The sequence below is a fragment of the Motacilla alba genome, chromosome 11, assembly GCF_015832195.1.
Source record: "Motacilla alba alba isolate MOTALB_02 chromosome 11, Motacilla_alba_V1.0_pri, whole genome shotgun sequence".
Lineage (NCBI taxonomy): Eukaryota > Metazoa > Chordata > Aves > Passeriformes > Motacillidae > Motacilla > Motacilla alba.
Genome location: NC_052026.1, coordinates 14,601,536 through 14,622,646, shown reverse-complemented (window position 1 = coordinate 14,622,646; position 21,111 = coordinate 14,601,536). Strand labels below are relative to the sequence as shown.

The 21,111-nt window shown below is 51.0% G+C and overlaps 3 protein-coding genes across 3 annotated transcripts; 1 reads left to right on the top strand and 2 right to left on the bottom strand.

The window, feature by feature from the left end:
• Positions 1-28: 28 nt before the first annotated feature.
• On the bottom strand, positions 29-6,403 carry POLR2C (RNA polymerase II subunit C). The gene is made up of 9 exons (XM_038148158.1): positions 6,196-6,403; positions 5,928-5,977; positions 5,626-5,694; positions 5,465-5,517; positions 5,222-5,350; positions 3,912-3,963; positions 3,308-3,476; positions 1,187-1,261; positions 29-539 (listed from the first exon to the last, which is right to left on the bottom strand). Exons 1-9 carry the CDS (start codon positions 6,279-6,281, stop codon positions 395-397), a joined length of 828 nt encoding a protein of 275 aa, XP_038004086.1. The 5' UTR covers positions 6,282-6,403; the 3' UTR covers positions 29-394.
• A 31-nt stretch (positions 6,404-6,434) lies between these two features.
• COQ9 (coenzyme Q9) lies at positions 6,435-13,841 on the bottom strand. The gene is made up of 9 exons (XM_038148153.1): positions 13,708-13,841; positions 12,827-12,989; positions 12,092-12,227; positions 11,591-11,733; positions 11,246-11,330; positions 10,003-10,107; positions 8,258-8,413; positions 7,854-7,907; positions 6,435-6,545 (listed from the first exon to the last, which is right to left on the bottom strand). The coding sequence occupies exons 1-9, from the start codon at positions 13,763-13,765 to the stop codon at positions 6,510-6,512; spliced, it is 936 nt and encodes a 311-aa protein (XP_038004081.1). The 5' UTR covers positions 13,766-13,841; the 3' UTR covers positions 6,435-6,509.
• On the top strand, positions 13,723-20,900 carry CIAPIN1 (cytokine induced apoptosis inhibitor 1). The gene is made up of 9 exons (XM_038148154.1): positions 13,723-13,853; positions 15,837-16,018; positions 16,306-16,458; positions 17,318-17,394; positions 17,644-17,809; positions 18,014-18,087; positions 18,416-18,531; positions 19,058-19,127; positions 19,644-20,900. Exons 2-9 carry the CDS (start codon positions 15,862-15,864, stop codon positions 19,752-19,754), a joined length of 924 nt encoding a protein of 307 aa, XP_038004082.1. The 5' UTR covers positions 13,723-13,853; positions 15,837-15,861; the 3' UTR covers positions 19,755-20,900.
• The last annotated feature ends 211 nt before the right edge of the window (positions 20,901-21,111 follow it).

Sequence of the window (21,111 nt, the reverse complement as noted above, 5' to 3'; positions counted from 1 at the left end):
GAATGAGCTTTCAGGGATAACAGAAAAATTTGGGGGTAAGGCTTTATTCAGTACAGTAAAGAATGGACATGTAAATAAGGTAGGGTTGTGTAACAAAGGTACACACTTCCCAATCCCAAACACCACATGGCCAAAATCCAACATCAGAACCAAAATCTGGGATCATTTGGAGATAAAGCCTGTCCCAGCTAAGATGCTCACTGACTGATTCCCTTCCTGTTTTACCCTATGCATCACAATGGCTTTTCCTGGGAAGGAGGGCCAGGGAAGAGGCGTCACCAACCAAGTCCTGGGCCAGGAAAGGCAGAGGGAGATGATGGGGAGGTAAAAGGCTCTCCCCAGATCTCAGCCAGGCATCACTCACAGCTCACAGTACTCTCTTGCAAGGGCCACCTCAGTTGATGGTGAGGACATCGCTCTGGATCTCGTGGCTCAGCTGTGTCTGGAGGTCGCTCAGTTTCTTCTTGAGGCCGGACAGCGCAGACAGGACGATGGTCTCAGGGCGCAGAGAGCCGCAGGACTCCACGTTGTAATAAAACCTGAGGTTGCAAGGCAGGGGTTAAGTCACCACCACCTCAGCAAGGAGGTGCAAACCCAGACTGCACATCATTCCACCCCATACACACCCACAGCAGGGAGATCTGCCTGGAATCCCAACCATCATCATCATCATTCACCTCCCAAGCAGGCAGCAGCCAGTGCTGCCCCTCTGCAATCCTCACACCAACACTCACTATTTCATGGGCTGCAAGAGCACTTGTGAGATTGATTTCTGTTCAGCACAGTGACCTGCAAGCCAGCAGCCCCAAGCCAGGGACTAAGGCTGGCTGAGGCACTTTTGCAGTGCAAGTAACACCAGCAATCAGAGCATGAGACACACACAGGTGAATGAACACCTTAAGCCAGGGTATTTCCCCCGCAGGCCTCACACATCACTGAATGTGCACCGCCCTCCCTGGCAACATGAACTCAGGAGAACTGTCTAGTATCTCCCTGAGGGGAAAACCTGCCACATCTAGGTGTATCACCACTCAATGCCAACTCCTGCCCTGCTTTTCAGGGAATGTCAGCTCCCTGGGCTGGCAATTTCAGCACAGTGTAGACACTCTTTATTAATGAGAGCCCATAAGATGCACCCGGCCAGTCACCCCATCTTCCAGCTGCAGCACTGCATTCAGCTCCCCACCTCTCTGGCTTCCCGTTGGGGTCGTAGGGAGCCTGAGCATCCTCGTCGTCGATCTCTGAGTACTCACTCTTGGGCCTGGAATCAGAGAGCAGCAGAGGTTACACAGAGCCCCTGCTCCAGCCTGGCCCCACAGAGCCCAGGCACTCAGTTTGGCCCCAGTGAGTGAGCACTGGGGCCCACGTGCAGCACACAACAGGGTGGTCATCAAACACCAAGTCACAGAAAAAAGCTCAGTCACACACTGCACTTTCTGGCTCCTCATTAATGCCACAGAGCCATCCAGAAGCAGTGGAAGAAGGGGATCAGCCCTGCTCTGCCCAAACTCAGCGAGCCCTGCGCAGTGGCTCCATCCACCTAGACTGGTACAATCTGGCAGGTGCTTACAGTGAAGGGATGTTGATTCCTGAAGGGACTGTGTTTATGGAGCCTGGATGCTTTTATGGAGTAATGGACCTTGGGTTATCTTTTTTTTTTCTACTTCCCACTGGGCCAGGAAAGCACTGGAGTATTCCAGCACTCAAGTCTGTGAGGCACAGCTGGCTTGGACCCAGCAGGAAAAAAATCTCCTGTACAACAGACACCACCTGCATCAGCGAGCTCCATCCTGATGTCCTGCACCTCCACTCCTCTACCAACATCACTGCAATACTTGTGCATCAGTTGGGCAAACACATCTTTCTACCTGCTGCATCCCTTGGTTTATAGAGCACCACACCAGAGAGACTGTGTGGAACCCCTTAATCCATGTAAGGAAACGCAAAGCCTTGAGCTGTCTGAGAAGCCAGCACAGAAAATCCTGTACCCACCAAGGTCTCCTGCTGGCCTTCCTCTGCCCCAGAGATGCCCAGAAACACTGATCCCAGCACCCTGTAATCAGCTGCCTGAAATAAATCTGTATTTCTCAAACAAACCCTCTGCCTGTGTTAATGAAGGTGGGATTTCTTGTTACTTGCAGAACCACCCATGATCCAAACAGTGCAGAGGTTTGCATGACCCTGAGAGCTGTTTGGAGAGTTCAGCTGCATGCCAGGGCTCTGCCAACAGCCTCAAAAAGCAACTAGCACAAAGAACTAAACCAAAAATCATAGCTAGCCTTGCACAGCAGAAGGCTTTGTCTCTGTATTGTCTTCACAGGGAGGCAGATGAACTTGAGAAGACAGACATATCGTCAAGAACTGGCAGCTCCAATATCAATCCTCTTTTGGGATTTTTCCAACTTTTACATATATTTTGCCTAGCACTTCTCAAAAAATTGTTTCCTGGTGCCCTGTCTGTTGTATGCCACACCAGGTTTGTGAGCCTGCCACTGATCAGTGTTTACAGCAGAACATCCTCCACCCTGCCCAGTCCCTGCTCTCAGCCTGCCCTGCCCAAAGCACCAGGTTCCTCACCACGCTGCTGGCTCCGGAGTGCTCGGTGACAGGATGTCTGCTAGCTGATCACTGGGATACAGAGCCAAGGGCAGCTCAGGTGAGCAGCATTCATGAAAAGTGATGCTGGATAAATTCCTCACCCAGGCCAAAGCAGGGCAGCAGCTTTCCAAAAGTAAAATCATGTCACTTTTGGATGAGAAGCTGTGTGCAACTTGTGCAGAATGGTATTTCAGAGGAGAGGAAAGGGCCAGAGAGGGAAACCCTGCCAGAGCTCAGGCTTCAGGAGCGAGGAGAGGTATGGGTTAAATCACAGCCATACTGGGCTTCCTCAAGCCAAGCTGAAAAATCAGTCTTGCAACCCAACCTTCCACTCTTTGCCCTCATAGCAACTTCTTTCATCTCACATGGATCTGTTCCTTCCTCAGACCTTATTCCGACCTACAAAACACTTGCACAGGGAAGAAAAAATCAGCAAGAAGTGGTGAAAAAGGGCATGAAAGCGAGGCAAACCAGCAGTGATAGTATGTGAGGGAGGACAAAAGATGACCACAAACCAGTCCACCTTCCATGCAGCTGCCAACAAGTGACTGGCCTTGCTACCCAACCCTAGGAGCAGAGTCTGCACAAGGGGATGTGGCAGGCATGCTCCCCACCACTTACTGAGCCAAATTATCCCCAGGGCTGAAAGGTAAGTTGTGGCCTGCTGGAAAACCCTTCCCAGACCCTGCAGACAGCCAGCAGGACATACCACTCCTCGGGTTTGGGGTACACCGTGTGCCTCAGGGCGTTGTCGGGGTCGTACTCGAAGGCCACGCCGGCCGTGGGGTTCCACTTGGCGTGCTCCTTGCCAAAGCCCTTCTTGGCATAGGCCCGCAGCCGCAGCTCCTGCCCCTTGCGCAGCTTCACGATCAGGATGTCTGCAGAGGCACAGCAGAAATCAGCGCGCTGGATCACACTCTGCAAAGGCAGGTTTTTGGTGCCCAGGAAGATGTCACCAGCATCCAGGGTTTGCTTGGAATTTTAGCGGGGCTCAGCTGTGTCCCAAGAGCAGCTAAGTAAAAAGGAGCTGCACAGGCCCCCAAGGAACAGCCAACAACACACCACTTCACCTCCTTGCTGTCTCTAAGCTCTCACAAGGAGAGACAGAAACACCCTCTTCAGTTCTGGGACAATCTGAGTGGCATCAAGACAAAATGCTACCGCACTCCTGCAGTGACACCAGCTGCTCAGAAGTGTCATATTTACAGCTGCCTTACAGTTGCACAGCTAGTAAAGGAAGAATGAGTTCAAAGAACCTGAGAGAAAAGGGAATTTCTTCCTACAGTTCTTGTTCCCAGCGACCCACCACTCACCATCCTGCTCCACGTAGTCATTGGGGTCGTTGTCTCTGCTCCGAGATGTCACCTGCAGCAGCCAAACAAAACCAAGCAAATTAGGGACAAGTTCAGCTTGGAGGAATGCTCTGGCACAGCACATCTGCTTGGTTCCTACAGTCACTCCCACAGCTGCTATGGATGACACACAGCACTCAGAGCACCTCAGCCAAAGGCAAGTAACAGACAGCAGGCTCCAGCTGGGCTTTACCCAGGCACACACTGTCACCAGGCAGCAGGAGCAGCCCAGGCTGTGGTGACATCTGGATCCACCTCAACAGTGTACTAGAACATTCTCTGTGAGTCCCTTTGCCTCTGTCCCACTTTGGCACCACCAACCCTCCCCAAGATGACTGCACAGGAGTTTGGCAGCACTGGCCTGGCCCAGGCTCCTCACACTCTGCCATGCTGAGAGTCAAGAGCCAGCAAGCCAGAGGCCTCAGGGCAGCCGAGGAGGTTGGGATGAGGGGTGCAGGATGAGCCCACACTGCTTTGCAGCCCGTCAGACCCAAGTGAAGGACAGCACAGCAGAGACAAGAAGGGCACTGGCACACACACTGCTCCTGCAGATACTCCTGCTTTGCTCTACCACTAGGGTTTAAGTGGAGCTTTAGGCAACATGAAGTGTGGTCAGGGTGTCTACATTCCCTGTGCTTGCCATCTGCCTCAGGAGGAGCAGGGAGGTCATCCTTCCCCTGTTCTCAGCACTGGTGAGGCCACACCCAGAGTGCTGTGCCCAGCTCTGGCCCCTCAGTTTGGGAAGGACATCGAGACACTTGAGCACATCCAGAGGAGGCAGCGAGGCTGGTGAGAGGCTGGGAACACAAACCCTGTGAGGAACGACTGAGGGAGCTGGGGGTGCTCAGCCTGGAGAAAAGGAGACTCAGGGGTGACCTTATCACTCTCTACAACTTCCTGAAAGGTGGCTGTGGTCAGGTGGGGTCGGGCTCTTTCTCCAGGCAGCACTGACAGAACCAGAGAACACAATCACAAACTACATCAAGGGAAATACAGGTTGGATATTAGGAAAAAGTTTTTCATGGAAAGAGTGATAAAGTTCTGGAATGGCCTGCCCAGGGAGGTGGTGGAGTCACCATCCCTGGATGTGTTTAAAAAAAGCCTGGATGTGGCACCGGGTGCCAGTTTAGTTGAGGTGTTGGGGCTGGTTGGATTTGGTGCTCTTGAAGGTCTCTTCCAACCCTGTCATTCTGTGATTCAGTGAATGCTGTCAATGCTGTGAATTCTGTGAATCCTGTGCCCTCTGTGAGTGCAGGGCGGGTGGCACTGACCGGGATGACGCGGGGGTTGTTGGAGATCAGGTCCCGAGATGTCACGTGCCGAGTCTGGTCCTCGTTGCAGCGAACATCCAGCGTGAACTCCACGGAGCACTCGGGGCAGAACTCATCGCACGTGCAGTCCTGCACACACACACACACACACGGGTTCCTTGTGCAGAAACGGCCAGAGCTTCCCATCAGATCCAACACCCACCACCCCCAAAATGACTCCCTGCAGCATTTTGCTCGACTCACTCTGGAATATTGCATCTTATCCACAATGTCGTCGCTGGTGAGCGGGATGAGACCTGTGAGAAGCGGGAAATCAGAGGAAGGTCTGAGTCAGACCACAAGAGCCCTAACCCTGATTTTGCACAGAACACACCTTCATCTTCCTCCCCCCCCCCAGCACTCACCCAGCCTGTGTGCAATGAACTCATCGTGGAGCACGGAGGAGTTGGCATCTATCTGGACCCAGTCAATGGCTGCAGAGGAGAGAAAGTCACAAACTGAGGAACACTCATGTGGGGAAAACCAGCTTGTGAGGGCACAGAAAACATTACAGAGACTGCGGAGACACTGGGGCAGCATCTGCAGGGCACAGTAATGGCTGAACACAGGTAAGGAGAGCCAAAAGCACAGAGGAGGTGTGGGAGAACACAGAGGGAAAGTGATGGGAGCCAAAGGGACTGCGACCACAGACAAGCGAAGGCCTCACCTATGATGGGGACTTCAGCGATGAACACTCTTCGAATGGAGTTCGCCACCCTGAGGGAGGGAAACACCCGTGGTTGGGCATGAGGGAGCGTGGGGCTGCAGGCCCGCACAGACCGGGCCGAGGCTGCTGCGGGGCTTTGCCTCAGACACCCTGCCCGGCCGCAGCGGCGGCGCCCGCGGGGAAGCCGGGTCCATGGGGCCGCCCCCGGGGCCTCCCGCGGCCGCTTCACCCCCGGGCCCGCCCGCCCCGGCGCCGCGGCGGTGCTCACGCCAGGTCCGTGTTCTCGATGATGAACTTGACGTTCTCGTCCGTCAGCTCGGTGATGCGCACGGTGGGCTGGTTGGCGTACGGCATGGCTGCCCCGCCCCGCTCCCGGCCCCGCTCTCGGCCCCGCTCCCGGCCCCGCTCTCGGCCCCGCTCCCGGCCCCGCTCCCGGCCCCGCTCCCGCCCGGTCCGTCCCCGCCCCGCTCCCCCCGGCCCCGGTGCGCCCGCAAAAAGAGTCCGTGCCAGGCTGAGTACGACTTTATTGGTGCCGGGGAAGGGCCGGGCGCGGCCGCTCCGGTGCTCGCCGCCGCTGCCGCCTCACCGGCGCTGGTTCAGCCCCGCCAGGTTCTTGATCTGTGGGCACAGGGAGAACGAGGTTTAGTGCCCCTGTCCCGGGCCGGAGCAGGTGCCGAGGGGAGGCCGGTGTGCTACGAGCAGAGATGCGGGGCCGAGAAGCCTCTCTGGGGACGGGCAAGAACCAAACCGGAGCCGCCTCCGGCCATCCCTCGGAGCGGAGCCGCCCTCCCGGCCAGCAGGGTTCAGCTTGGGTTTACTTCTGCGGCCACTCAGACCTCGGCAGTGAATTTGTGCTTTTGGGCCATTAGGCTCGCTCATCCATTTTGCAGAGACCCGCAGAGCTCAGCACTGTACGGGAATACAGCCCGGACACCCTGCACGTGGGAGGCTCGGAATGTGCTCCCCTATCAGTCCCGAATTGGGATGATTCTGCCCTAAAGCCATCCGACCACAGCCCACCCCCCTTCAGAACGCACCCAGCTTTATCTGGGCACTGGATCTGCTGCAGGGACAGACCAAACATCGGCACTGGGAGATATCCCGGACCCGAGGGCACCGCGTGGATGTAAAACAGAGCCCGGACTTCTCTAGGGGAGGATCCTTTTGGCACACGCAGGTATTAGAGAGGAGAGAGCCCGAGAGACACTAAATTCCACCACAACTGCAGGGGAAGGAGGTGGGAGAAATTCTTGACAAGTGCTTCATCAATAAAAATAATGCCTAATTTATGTTCCAGCCTATTTGTCCCATAACAAGAAAATCACTTTGTTGCTAAATAAATTGGGAGTCGTCCAAAAATAGAATCACAGGGAGGCCCCGAAGCCCTTCAAAAGTCACTCCGGGTAACACAAAGGGTTGTTTTGTATCCCAGAGGAAGTGCAGTTCCCTCTGCATGGACAGACAGCAGTCCAGGACACTACCAAGAATGAATGAATTCTTGGAAGGACACTGAAGTCAAATGAAAGAGCTTGAGGAAGTCACCCTGCTGTGGCTCAGGGACAGGTGCCACCTCCCAAGTACCCCTGGGGCCACTGACCCTCTGTCAAGATTTCCAGCACAGGGCCTGGCACAGGGAGAGATCTGGTGACAAGCAATGGAGAACAGTTGTATTTATTCTGATCACTGTCTCTCATCCCTACAGCTCACCCTGCAGCTTCAGACTTAATTTCCTTACACTCTATTCAAGTTCTGTCACCACAAACAGTGAACTAACCTCAAACTACCAAGGAAATCACCCTTAAATAAATCTCAGTTATGAAAGATGACAGTTTTTCCACGCTGTCCTGTAGATTTGGGAGGAAAACACATGCTGACATTGAGAAGCAATTCTGCTCTCACAGCCCTGCTGGTTCCAGCATTACTTACAGTAACTGCAGCTCCCATCAGGCCCTGGACAACAGCTTCTCCAGTGGATTGTACCTGGGAGACACAAGGAGAACACCACCTTTTGCTTCCTGCAGTTGCACTCGTGGCCCCCAAACACAGAGGGAACGCACAACAAACACGTGTCTGCTACAGAAAGGTGCTGACAGCACTGCAGACAAGTGACAGCCACAGACAGGGCACGTGGAAGGGGTTTCCTGGGACAGTCTGACAAAGAGGGCACCTACATGTCAGTTCACTAAAATCCACGTAATCATTTATCGGTTTTGCACTGACAGCAACGAGGGGGTCTCTCAGCAGACGTGCATGATGGAAAAGCCAGGTGTGCCTGCATATACCCTCGTGGAGAAGGGATGTGCTGCATGCACACCTGTCCCTAAGCTTACCTGGCTGGCTGTATTGCTCATGGTCATGGCATCAGCCACTCTGTTTTCCAGGAAGCGCCAGGTGTCCTCGAAGCCAGGGGACGAGTCCTGCATCATCACCAGCTCCGTGGTGTTGTAGATGGCAGTGAGCACTGCCCGCCGAGTGTACCAGTTAAACTGCAGGGCACAGGGAGACAGAAAGCTGTGACCTGAGTGCGCATCCAGAGTGAGAGAACAGCAAGGGAAAACCCCACACCCACTGCACGTTCCTCCCTGTTGTATTTTCTGAGTCTCCTATCACTGGGAGGAATGATGAATCTGACTCCATGTTCTTAGAAGGCTAACTTATTATTTTATGATCTATGTTATATTAAAGAATACTATACTAAACTATACTAAAGAATAGAGAAAGGATACACACAGAAGGCCAAAAGATACTAATGAAAACTCGTGACTCTCTCTTCAGAGTCCAGCACAGCTTGGCACTGACTGGCCATTAAGTAAAAACAATTCACATGAAACCAATGAGACCACCACCTGTTGGATAAGCAATCTCCAAACCACATTCCAAAGCAGCAAAACAAGGGAGAAGCCAATGAGATAATATTGTTTTCCTTTTTCTCTGAGGCTTCTCAGCTTCCCAGGAGAGAAATCCTGGGCAAGGGGATTTTTCCAGAAAATATGACAGTGACACCTCCCCATATAGAGGAATTTGCCATTTGCAGCTGGATCTCTCAGGGCCTCAGACAAAATTTTCTGTTCTCTTCCTGCTCCTAAAAACCCACTTGAAGGGGTCTCTGAGGCATGAGAATTCTCTGCCTGGCTCCTGGTGTTGGGAAGAGGGATCTGCTGTGAGCGACTTTAAACCCCATTACTGGGGAAGAGGGAGCAGGCTCAGCATCACAGTTTTCCTGGAAAACTCATGCAACCAGTCAGGAGGTGCAAACAAAACACAACTTTAGAACCTCTCCTAATCCCTGCATCAGTGAGACTTTCGGAACAGCTCAGTGCAGACACTGGCTCCAACACGCTGATTTGACTTGCATAACACATAAGGGACTTTCAGTTCCTGAAGCAATTGAGTTCTTTCAGTTGTCTTCTGGTTTATTCCTTTAATTTTTCTGCTGTCTTATTTATTTTTCACTGCAGTAGCTTCTCTTTTATACACAGATAAAAGAAGCTTATTAAAGTAGTTTGTTAAAATGGTTCATTTAGCTTTTTCCATCTCACCCTACATCTATAAGAATTAAAGTAATTTATTAATTGCTATAATTAAGGTTATAATTTTCTTTTATTTCCTGCCAGAAAGATGAAAGCTTTAATAAGCTACTGGTATTTTTAGGTAGGTTCTTTAAAGGTTTTCAAGTCAAGTCTGTAAATGCTATTGCTGGTAGAAGAGAGCTGTTTGACAGACACACTGCTCACTCACTGAAAACTGGATCAACTTCTCAGTCTCAAAATCTCAACAACTTTGTCTGTGTCTTCAAAAAAGAAAAAAGAAGAGCACTTAAGAGCCTAGGAAAGCAAGTCCTTTTAATTTGCACTAATCCCATTGGCAGTAATTTGCATTCAGTCTCAGTGGCTCTTAAGTCTCTTTAGAAATGATTCTGTAGTTTATAAGGACCCTTGGGTGCCTCTGAAATGCTTTCTTCACTCAACAAAGGGGCCATCTGCAGAGGGACTCAGCCCCACTCCTGTTTGAACCCGTGGTTTTGACAAAGTGCTGAGGGGTAGAAGCAGCTTGTCCCCAAAGCACAAGGACTCACATCTGTGGACTGGTCCCCAGCGTAGTGCCAGATATCATCAATCATGCTGGTGAGGAGGTTGAGGCTGGAAGGGATGTTACGTGGGAGCAACAAGACACTCAGGGCCTGCAAAGGAAACACACAAGAGAAATGGGAGCCAAAGAGAGAAGGATGTAACACCAAAGGAGACCAACAGTGCTCTGCCCTGTTATCTTTTCCCTGTTGCTGCTGACTTGCCTCCAGCTCCCAGTGACAAGTCCTTCCAGCTCTCTGCAGTCTTTCCAAGCAGCAGGGAGCACACAGTGTGGCTCAGTAAGTGGTACAGTAAGTTCAGGCCTCAGCCTGTACTGGCCCGAAAGATCCCTGCTCAGTTCAAACATCACTGTGCTGTCTCTCCTGAGCTGCCTCTCTGGCATGGAAACATCAGAGCCTGAGCTGACTCACAGAGTGCTGAGCCCCTGTGGGCAGGGAGTCACATCTCTCATTCCTCTGAATTTGACTTTGAACTCAGAGCTGCAACCAAGGGCAGAACAGCGCCAGCCATAATGGCCCTGCTGGGATCCTGCAGCCTTTGAACGTAATCACACAGTGCCAGGAGAGACACAAACCACCCACATCCTTCACAAGGCAAATTATGCTAATCTGAAAGAAGAACATGAAGCCTGTACTCTCTCTCTGTGCATGGGGTGCAGGATTCAGCTGCCCAGAGGCCAGCAGTGGCTCTGGACAGAGGCTGACCTTGCAGCAATCTTTGCAGCCCAAGATTAGGAACTCTTTGCTTGTCACTGTAGCCACAATTCAACTCCCTTCTCCCCGCGGGAAGAATGGCTTGAGAGTTAAATGTGAATTTAGAAGCACAGAGCCCTCTCAGTTCAGTTCTACACTCGAAGGACAGTTCCCTGCAGCAAAGCAGTTCTGCATTTCCAGGTGTGAGGTGATCCTGGTGCAGCCACAACAACTGCACGGAGCCTGACTCGCAGTGACCCTGCAAACAGGACTGAGCAGAGACACAGGGATGCCAGATGGGTGGAGTGAACAACAGAGAGCTCTGCCTTTCCAGAACTGCGAGAAACAGTTGCTCTAAGGTCACCTTTAACTGCCTCCTTCCAAGGCTGCTCTCCTCTTGAAGGCTACTAATCACTTGAAAGCAGGCAGGGCTTCATTTACTACCTTGAACTAATCTGGTGGAGAGACTGTGTTGAAAGTCACAGGGTGTTTAAAGTACACGCACACAAAAGAGACAATGTTGATATTACTTTTATACCTGGGGCCATTTCTCAATATATGGAATCAGCATCCTCAGTCTGGCTTCCACAGCATCTCTCAGGAATTCATCTGTGGGCTTCTTCCTGAGTAAGGAAAAAAAATTAAGAATATCCAAGTTAAACTCAATTCTGATCTTCTAAGATCAATCTCCACCTGGCTGAGCAATAGACAAGCAAAGTATTATATATCCTTCATGCCTTTGCTCCTAGTCTCTATCTGGGAAGATGGTTTTATTTGGGTAAATTATACTTTTAACCTAAAGTATCTGTGTTCCAGGTGGCCTCTCTGTCCACCCAGCTCCCAAAATCTGCAAAGGAAGATATTTGTTCACACCCGTACTCACTCTGCTTCACCCAGCTGCACTAGTTTCTGCTCCTTCTTCAGCAGCTCGGACAGTTTGGTGTTGCACTCAGACACAAAGTGCAGGATCAGCTCGCTGCCATCACTGTGAAACAGCCCTGCTGCAGCAACAGAAAGGCCCAAGGTCTGCAGGGAAGAAGAGAGAAGCACAGACCAGGTCAGAACACTGCTAAGCAGAATCCAGCTAGAAAAAAAGTTGTATTTATTTTGTGAAAGACATTATGTGAATTTAAACAAAGCAACACTTCATTAAAAAGTACTTCCTAGGCATGTTCTCTCTTTAGGATTCACTCCTCTACATTGTGCCCTAGTCTAACTCTGAAGGGGTTATCCTGTAGCAGCTGGGTTTCATTCCTGCCCAGTAGCATTTGCTGACTAGGGTGCATCGCCCAAGAGTATGTGGGGGAAGCATGCAGGCCTGGCTGTCTCTGCACTTCAGCTCCATCCAGTTTTCAACTGGTTTGTTGCTTCTCTCCCCACATACCTTGGCTCCCTCTGCAATGGCCTCTGCAGTCCAGCCATGTTCAGGCACAAACTCCAGCGCCGCTGTGAGGATTCGATGCTGCAGCTGCTCCTCGCTCTCATAGTCCTCAGACTCCTGGCCGCCCTGGCCAGTGTAACTATGAGAAGGTATTGTTACAGTGAGGGGAGTGTCACCACCAAACAGCAGAACCCTGGGCTCTGCCACTCACTCGCTGACACCAGGCACATTTTGAGACCTGCTTAGTATCAATCTGGCCTCCTCCAATAAAATCCTTCCCTGTCCAGAAAAACAATTCTTAACGAACCTTTGCTGAGAGAGAAGAGAAAAATAAGGGAAGGAGGGCTCAATGGAGATGGAGACCAATCAGCTCCAAACTCCCCTCCTTTACAGGAAACTAAACTATAACCTTTTCCAGCATGGGCTTTATACTATGCGCATATGGACAACATATGGGTCCTGGTTTTTTAGATTCACACAAAAATCCAGAAGCAAAGACTAGAGCTTTGCAGACAAGAGAGTTTCCCTCTTGAAAGCAAGCCCCATATTGTTTCTACTGTGGAATTTGCACAAATTTGACTTTGCAAGTCACAGCAAACCAGCTCTCCAGCTGCTGCAGTCTAGGGCTCCTTAACTCTGGATCTCATTGTCTGCCAGCTTCAGATGTGGGGTTCAGGAAAGCAAAAGCCCTCCGATCCCTGTGTCGGTGGGACAGCGCTAGAAGGAGCTGTGAGTTACCTGGGGTGAGGTTTCTGTTCAGGCTGGTGACCAGCTGGAGGTGAATCAAAGTGCTGCTGAGAGGAAGATGCCCATGGCTCCTTCTTGTGCTCATCGGAGGCTCCCCTCAGCGCGGCCGAGGCCTGGAGAGCACGGAGCGGTGGGTATTGCTGGCACCTGACCACTGCAAGGGAAATCAAGAGTCAGCGTCTCCTTCCCACACCAGGAAGCAGGGAAAATCAAGGTGGAGAGAGTTGTGGTGAATGCAGCTGAAAAGAACACAAATTCATAGTGTCCTTTTTTAACTTCTGTTAAGTGCCGCTCTCAGCTGAGCTCACGTCTATGTGAATACAGCAAAAATGTTCTGTGAGGGAAAGAGCAGTACAAATGGCACATATTGCAAATTGTTTCCTAATCTTGGACTGGAAACCAGGCACCCAAACGTGCCCTCTGCCCATTTTAGTCCCCGATTAAGGAGCTGGGAGGAAGGTGCTGAACTCCGAGCAGGGAATATAAGGCAAGTCCGACTCGGGAGCCGAAGAGCCCTGACAGACACCACACGCTAATCACCGAGTGATTACTCAACGACACTCTGCGGGAACTTTTAATTTAGCTGCTGGTTTTTTGATATGGGTTTGGTTTTTTTTTTAATAAATTGGGTTTCCCGGCCCACGCTTCTAACGCAAACCACCACCGAACAACCCCTCCTTCAAACCCGCCCGCCCGGCGCCCGCCCCGCTTCCCTCACGCCCCTCGTGCCCTTCACCTCACCTTGCCCCGCCCCGCCCCGCCCCGATCGCCGCGGCGCGCGCACGGGGGCGCGCACGGGGGCGCGCACGGGCACGCGCTCCGCGCTCCCCCCTCCCCGCCCGCGTCCCGGGCGCGCCCCCCCCGCCCCTCACCCGCGCGGCCCCGCCACAGCCGCCAGCCCGCGCGCCGCAGCCCGCCCGCCGCCGCCATCTTGGAAGCGGGCAGAGCGCGATGACGTCACGGTGACGGCGTCAGGCCGGGACGAGCGAGCGGAGCCGAGCGGGCCGGGGCACGGGAGGTGAGCGGCGGGACGGGGCTGGCGCTCCCCCTTTTCCCCTTAAAAACCTTTCCTGAGACCTCGTCTGAAGCGCTGGGAGGGGGTGCTGGCTGTGCGCGTGTGTGTTTAAGTGGTTCCTTCGGGAAATTTCCTCACGTCTCCTATCCTTGCTGCCGCTGAACCGTCCCTGCTCGGTGACCGAGAGGTTTATTGCGCCCGTTCCCCCTGCGCTTAAAATGCGCACCCGCTGTAGGGCCCGCAGCCTTGCGCCGCTGCAGCGTCCCGGGCCGCTGGACAGCCGGAGCGTCCCGGGCCGCTGGAGCATTTCCCGGGCCGCTGGACAGCCGGAGCGTCCCGGGCCGCCGGAGCATTTCCCGGGCCGCTGGGAGAGCTGGAGCGTCCCGGGCCGCTGGAAGCCGGAGCGCTCCCGGCCCGCTGGAAGCTGGCTGTGCTGCGTCAGGACGCTGCAGTTTACAGCCCTGGAATGGTTTGGGTTGGAAAGGGCTGTCAAGATCCCATTCCACCCCACCAGCTTTCTAATCTACTGAAGTGGAACCTGTGCTATTGTTTAACGCCTTTCCTTGCCCTGTTCCTCAGGGACTGTTAAATGTGTGTGACATGGAGATAAGGGCCCCTCCTCCGCGGCCTCCTCGCCGCATCTCAGGGAGGTGGAGTTGCTGTTGATGCAGTTTGGGCTCTGACTGATCTTGCAAGGTCATAACCTGCTGTTCAGAGAGGAAGCTGTGGCTTCGGGTTTATCTTTCCCACCTTAGCGTAGCAGCTTAGGTGTCTTTTGAGATTTTCAGCCTTCTTCTTGGGAAAGGTGACTTTTTAATGGGATTAGTATGTGTGATTACAAATGTTACTGCCTGCTGTAGCTGCTTAGCTTGTGTCACACATGCAAAATGAGATGTTACAACCTGTAGTATACATGCAAGGTGTATATTCCCTGCTGGGTTGGCATTGTGGTTGTTTTAGTGTAAATTCCTACCACAGTAGCTCAGAAAAGGCACAGATTGTCCCATTCTGAACTTGTTGGCAGTTTCCAGGAGGGAGGGGGAGTTCACAACGCACAGAGCTGGAGGAACTGTGGGTCAAAATCCACTCCCCAGCTCACTGCAGTTAAATTTGGTGCAGCATATCCATGAGCTGGGCTTTAGTGACAATGTGGTGGCAGTAGGGCATTGCCCGGGATGTGTGCTGTAGCAATTCCTGGTACAGACCTCGCTTACAACTGTGCCTCCAGAAATACGTGTGTCATTTCCAGCTAACTGAAGGTACACTGGGCAACTGTTCTGGTCAGCAGTGCTCTCTGTTCTCTGTGGTTGTGTTAAATTAGGAAGAAAACAGGTTTGTGTTGGGTAGAGGAAAGAGGGGAGGTCATGGGGTTCAGTAGCTGGTGCTGCTATGAGAACAGGTGATGAGGGATACTATTGCCATACAAGGAGTACAATCTCATATAAAATATCAGTGGGGACAGCTTTCTCAAAACTGTCACTGCACATTCTGTTCCACTCCGCCCTCCCTGTAATTTGCTCACCCAGTGCCACCAATCATAACGGTGGGAAGAGCCTCAATCTGGAATGCTGAAAGTTACTTTTTTTCTTCTCCTGTACTGCATAAGTAAACTCTGCTAGGCTGTGTTTGGAGTAGGAGAGACAAGGCAGTGTTTAATGTCAAATAGCTGTCACTGCTCAGGAAATCCAGAAATCCTGTGTTTGTCTTATTCAGATTTTTAAGGAAAGCAGGTACATTTTTTTGTTATTTCATTGGTTTCTTTAAAGCATGGCTTGTATTCTCCCAGCAGTGACCTGGAGAGAAGCTGAATTATGCCCTGAAGTGTAGCTCTTTCTTCATGTCCTGCTAACACTCAGTTTGTGGGAACTTTGTGTTGCCCATTTCCAGAAAATTACCCCCATTTATTAAAACAACTGAGCTGATTAAGTCACAGTCCACAGAGGTTCATGCTGTGTTTGGCACTTACCCTTCCTCTCTGTCCCCCAGCCCTGCCAGGTTTGCTGCTGCTGACATGGGGGAGTACGGAGTGGCTCCAGGCCAGCGCGTGGCCATCATCTGGGACAGCTCCTCACCCGTTGAAGCCCTGAAGGATTTGGTGGATAAAGTCCAGGCACTGGTGGGAGCTGATAATCGTGTCTCTGTGGAAAATGTTAACCAGCTGCCTCAGTGTAAGAATGAGCCTAATTTTTCACTGCTACCGTAACAGGGAGAGGGTTCTGCTGCTGTGTGAACCGACACGTTCCCACTTTGGGAGTCAGCACTCAGAACATTGGCAGCACCTGCTGCTGACTCTTACCTGGGCAGTACAGCAGGGGAGGTGATGCACCCTGGCTGTGCTTCTCAGATGGGTGTCTTTGATTAGCTCTGCTGTTGTACTCAGGCACGAGGGAGGTGGATCTGGTGTTTTAGCTGTGTGTGTTCGTGTTGAATTGTACCGTCCTGCTCTCTCTTCCAGCGGCTCACAGGGAGTCCAGTTTCGATGTAATCCTCTCTGGCATGGTACCGGGCAGCACAGCACAGCACAGTGTGGAGCTCCTGGCAGAAGTAGCTCGGATACTTAAGCCAGGGGGCCGTGTCCTCCTGAAAGAACCAGTGGTTACAGAGTCAGGTGAGAGAATCTCGCTTCCATGGCAACATAGCATTTCTCATGAGGATTAGGCTGAAGTAGAAAGGACAGGAACCCAAATCAACATTGAGAGATTTTCATTCTCCTGACACACTAACTCAAATCACAAGGTTTTTATCCTGTGCTTATGCTGGTATCCATCAGAGATGTTTGCAGTCACTCTCCTATCAAAAATGCTGGATAGGCTCGTTCCTAAACTACATTGAAAAGCTTCAGTGACCACTGTTTTCTCCTCAGAGTGCAGTGTAAAGTAGTTGCAGATGTTGTGTTTCTGAGGAGCTTCTGAAGTGGTTTTAAAAACAGGTGACAGATGCTGAAGAGATTGCCTCAGAAGTCCATTGAGAAATAGTTATCCAGGAAAGGTTAAAAGTCTTTGGACTGAGTTTTAGGAAAAAAGCCAGAGCACCTGCCATGGGACAGCTGGAGGAGCCATGAGAAGGCAAATACAAGATGATTTCTTAATGTAGTGTGTTCATTTAGGAGTCCATGTTTTGGAAACTTCATGAGTAGTTTACTTTAATAGGTAAAAAATGTTTGTGAGGGAGTTTGTTTGGGGTTTGGGGATTTTTAAAATCTTTTTTCGATGGGTATTGATTGGATTAAGAAATGTTCTGGCATATATAGAATATATTCAGTGTGGGCTTTGTGACCCCACACTGTTATTCTAATGAACAAGCTGCTGCTGCTTTTTCCGGTTTGTTCTGTTGACTAGAAAAGGCCTGATTTTGGTGCAGAAGTTTTGCTCCAGTACTTCCCTCTAAAGTTCTTGCTCTTTGAGGTTTCTCAGTGAGCTGTATTCTTGTTCTTGCCTCCTCCTACTCTCTGCTTTTGTGTCTTGCAGGAAACAATGGCAAAATCAAGACAGCAGCCAAGCTCCTCACAACTCTGACTCTCTCTGGGTTGGTGGAAGTGAAGGAGGTAGGGATGTGTTTACCATTTCCAGAAATGCCCTGGCAGTTACCTGGTGATTTGTTGGGTGATGAGGTTTTTAGCTACCCTGGTTTGCTGTAAATGTGCATGGCCACTGCCTGGCACAAACTTTAGTTACTGTCAGCATAGTGGTTTCCTTTAGGATTGAAAATACTGGCTGTCTGTTCACTGAAATGCTGGGCTTGGTGTTAAAATAAAGGGTTCTGCATAAGGTTAACCTAAAATCTTTCTTGGCAGCTGCAAAAGGAAGCACTGACCCCAGAGGAGGCCCAGTCTGTTGGAGAACATCTGGGTTACCAAGGCAATGACCTTCTCATTATTCAGATAGAAGGCAGGAAGCCCAATTTCGAAGTGGGATCCTCAAGTCAGCTCAAACTTTCCTTTGCTAAGACACCTGGTCCTGGTAAGGAGTGGGGCATGCTGAATACCTGGATTTGGTGGCTCTCACGGGGCATCACTTGCAACAGATAGACAGTTCCCAAGTAGGGAGTGCTACAGTAAAAAGCTATGAAATGGGGCTTTCCAAAGTTGCTTGAACTCTTATTTTTTTGAGTAGATGGGGCAAAGGCTGGAATAACTACTATTTCTTCCTTTGTTTTGGCTCCAGCAAAACCCCCTGTGGACCCAGCTGCTGCCAAGCTGTGGACACTGTCTGCCAATGATATGAATGATGAAGAGATGGTAAGTGGTTTTCTTTGTGAGGCTTTGCTGTTCCTCCTCTCTCCCCATTCTTTCCTATTGTAAGTACTTTCAGCTACGCCTCTTAGGAAGCTTTACAACTTCAGAGGTAGAAAAACCTCCCTAGGGCAAAATAGCTCATCTCCTTCTTGGGGTCTGGAGAGCTCAGTGATGTGCTGAGGGCAGAGAGGAGACAGGGATAAGAGGGCAGACCTGCAGCACTTTAATGTCAGTGTACAGATAGTACCATCTCTTTGAATGTAACTCACCAGTGTCATTCCCTACTCAAAAGTCCATTTCCTGCATTTTGTCTCCCATGGCGTGTTTTTAGGATCTTTTGGACTCTGATGAGTTGTTGGATTCAGAGGATTTGAAAAAGCCCGACCCGTCGTCCCTCAGAGCTCCATCCTGCAAAGAAAAGGGCAAAAAGAAAGCCTGCAAGAACTGGTCAGTGCTGGAATTCATGTATCAGTGAGCCTTTCCACTGCAGCAGTAAACTCTTAAGAGTTGGAGGGATTTAGAAAAGATTGTAGGCAATTTGCTGCACCTCAGAGCCTAACTCTCTTAGTTCGTGTTCTTTCTTAATTATTGGAATGTAAATCCAAATGCATTGAGAATTGACCTGTGACTGCTACAAATTATCACGATGGTGTATATTATCAACAGCCACCTTGGAGGTACCTGCACAGCTTGTGCAGCTTGCCTAAAACCCTGGTTTCTCACATTCTAAGGAGAAACAGCACATATAGCAAGTGCTGCAGTGTCATTTCCCACTCAGTTTAAACTTGAGGGTGTTTCAACACTTGTTATACAAACCGTGGTGTTGAAGAGCAAAGTGAGGAGCGTGAGTCCAGAGTCAGCTGTGTCGCGTGACAGAGGGAGGGCTGTTGCATGTGAGTAGGGCTGGCACAAGTGTTGATGACTCGTGACCTTTAAGCAGAAAGATGCAGGTGACTTCTTTGTTTTTCTACAGCACATGTGGCCTGGCTGAAGAACTGGAACAGGAGAAGAAGGGCTCACAGCCTAAATCTGCCTGTGGAAATGTAATTAGTAATTTTTGTCTTTATACTGTGATTTGCAGTGTATGATCTCTGTGTAAGGATTGTGTTCCCTAGTCACTGCAGCCTGAGCTGGATCACTGCACACTGCCTGTGCAGCTTCTGCAGAGCTTCAGCCTTTGCCCTGTGCCCATGTGCTCTGTACCAGCACATGCTGTCTGTTCTGACTCCCTGGGACAATCAGAGTGAGCAGTGACCCTTTCATTCTCTGCTCATGGCCTAACCAGGGACCTGCCCCGGGAGGATTGCCTTGTGGGAGCTCAGGGGGCTTCCCCAGCCTGGGCACACCACGTGGGGTGGAGACTCATTTCTGTGTGAGCCTGCACAGCTCTGCCATCCACACTAACCAGATGTGTTGAGAAGGGGATAGAAGGGGAGCAGTTTCTGTGATCATAGATGCTGAGGAGCATGACATCTCTTGACCTGGAGAAACCATATCACAGGGGAAGAGATGTGAAAGTGGCACCTGATTACAGACAGTGCTTTTCTTTCCCTTGGCAGTGCTACCTGGGGGATGCATTCCGCTGTGCCAGCTGCCCTTACCTGGGGATGCCTGCCTTCAAGCCTGGGGAGAAGATTCTCCTGCCAGAGAACCAGCTGCACGATGCCTAACAAAGACATGTCCTGCCAAGGACTCTGCTGCTTTTCCATCACTCTGAGGTTCTTCCTGCAGCCCTCCTCATCCTCTCAAACTCATGCTCTCCAGCCAGTACTCCATATGGGGAGGGACACTGTGGGCACTGACACTGCTGTGAGCTCACCATTTGTCATCAGCCTTGGGCTACCTGATCCTCTGGTGACAAGTCACGTATTAGACTTCATGTTACACCTTGTTTTGGCTGAGCTGACTCGATCGTGGACGCTGGCCGTCACAGGGTGTCCCACCAGCAGAGGGAAGTACAGTCACGTGTCATCAGGTTGTCCTTGTGTGCCTGTGGCATTTCCCATGCCCATGTCCTGCAGCTCTAATTAGTCCTGATTTTCCCTGGTGAATCAGCAACTCTGGGTCAGCTCCTGGGATGATGGGCTCCTGCTCTTTTTGAAATTTCAACCTGCAGCCCCTTATGTGGAGATGGTTCAGCAGCTCCTGTGGCAAGTCGGGAGCAGGGAGTACCCTCAGCAGTATGTACTCTTAGCAGTGTGCATGGGAAAGGCTGGCAGGCATGATGAATTTCCAAGTGCATTGGGAGCCCCTTCCCCCAGCTGTTTTCAGCAAAATGACAAAGATTCAGTCCCACCAAGAACTCCTGCCATTGAGGCAGGGAGCTGATGAAACAAGATCTGTCTTGTCTCCCCACAGCTTTCAGTCCAACATGAGCTGATAACACAAGGGCAATCTGAGACTGTCACCTCTCTTGGTGGTTACCCAAGTGAGTTACCTGCAGTGTCAAATACATAAGAACATAGCAATAACTTAATTTCTAGATGATCTGTGGTGGTCCTCGGCTCCCTCTCCATGAGATAGTATTTATTTGTGTAGCTACTACTAGTGAAGCATCCTGCAGGTGTGGGATCAGGGTGCTGTTCACATTTTGTGCTGGGCTTGCTTCTCACCCAGGGAGGGGGAGGAGGAAAGCCCACATTCAGTGTCTCAGTGGGGACTGCTTTGTTTGGAGCTCTTGCTCTACAGGATGTGACTTCTTGTGTGCTACCTGAGTTACTAAACCCATGGAGAGGGCTGGGATGAAAGGCTGTTCTGTTCTTAAAATAAAAGTGACCAATAGTAAAGCCTTTGTTTTAAGGCTGGTATTAGTGGTATTCTAAGTGTGTCTCCTTCTGCTCAGCCTCCCAGTGATTTCTTAAACTGTTCAAATGTTAGGTTGCATTCTCCATAAATTGTTCTTCTGAAAACTTGACTTGAATATGTGGTATTCCACAGATGGAAACCACAGATGTTAAGGAAAATTTAAGAAACACCTTTCTGACTGCTCAGATGCTGCTCTTGGAATCACACTTGCACTGCCCAAGG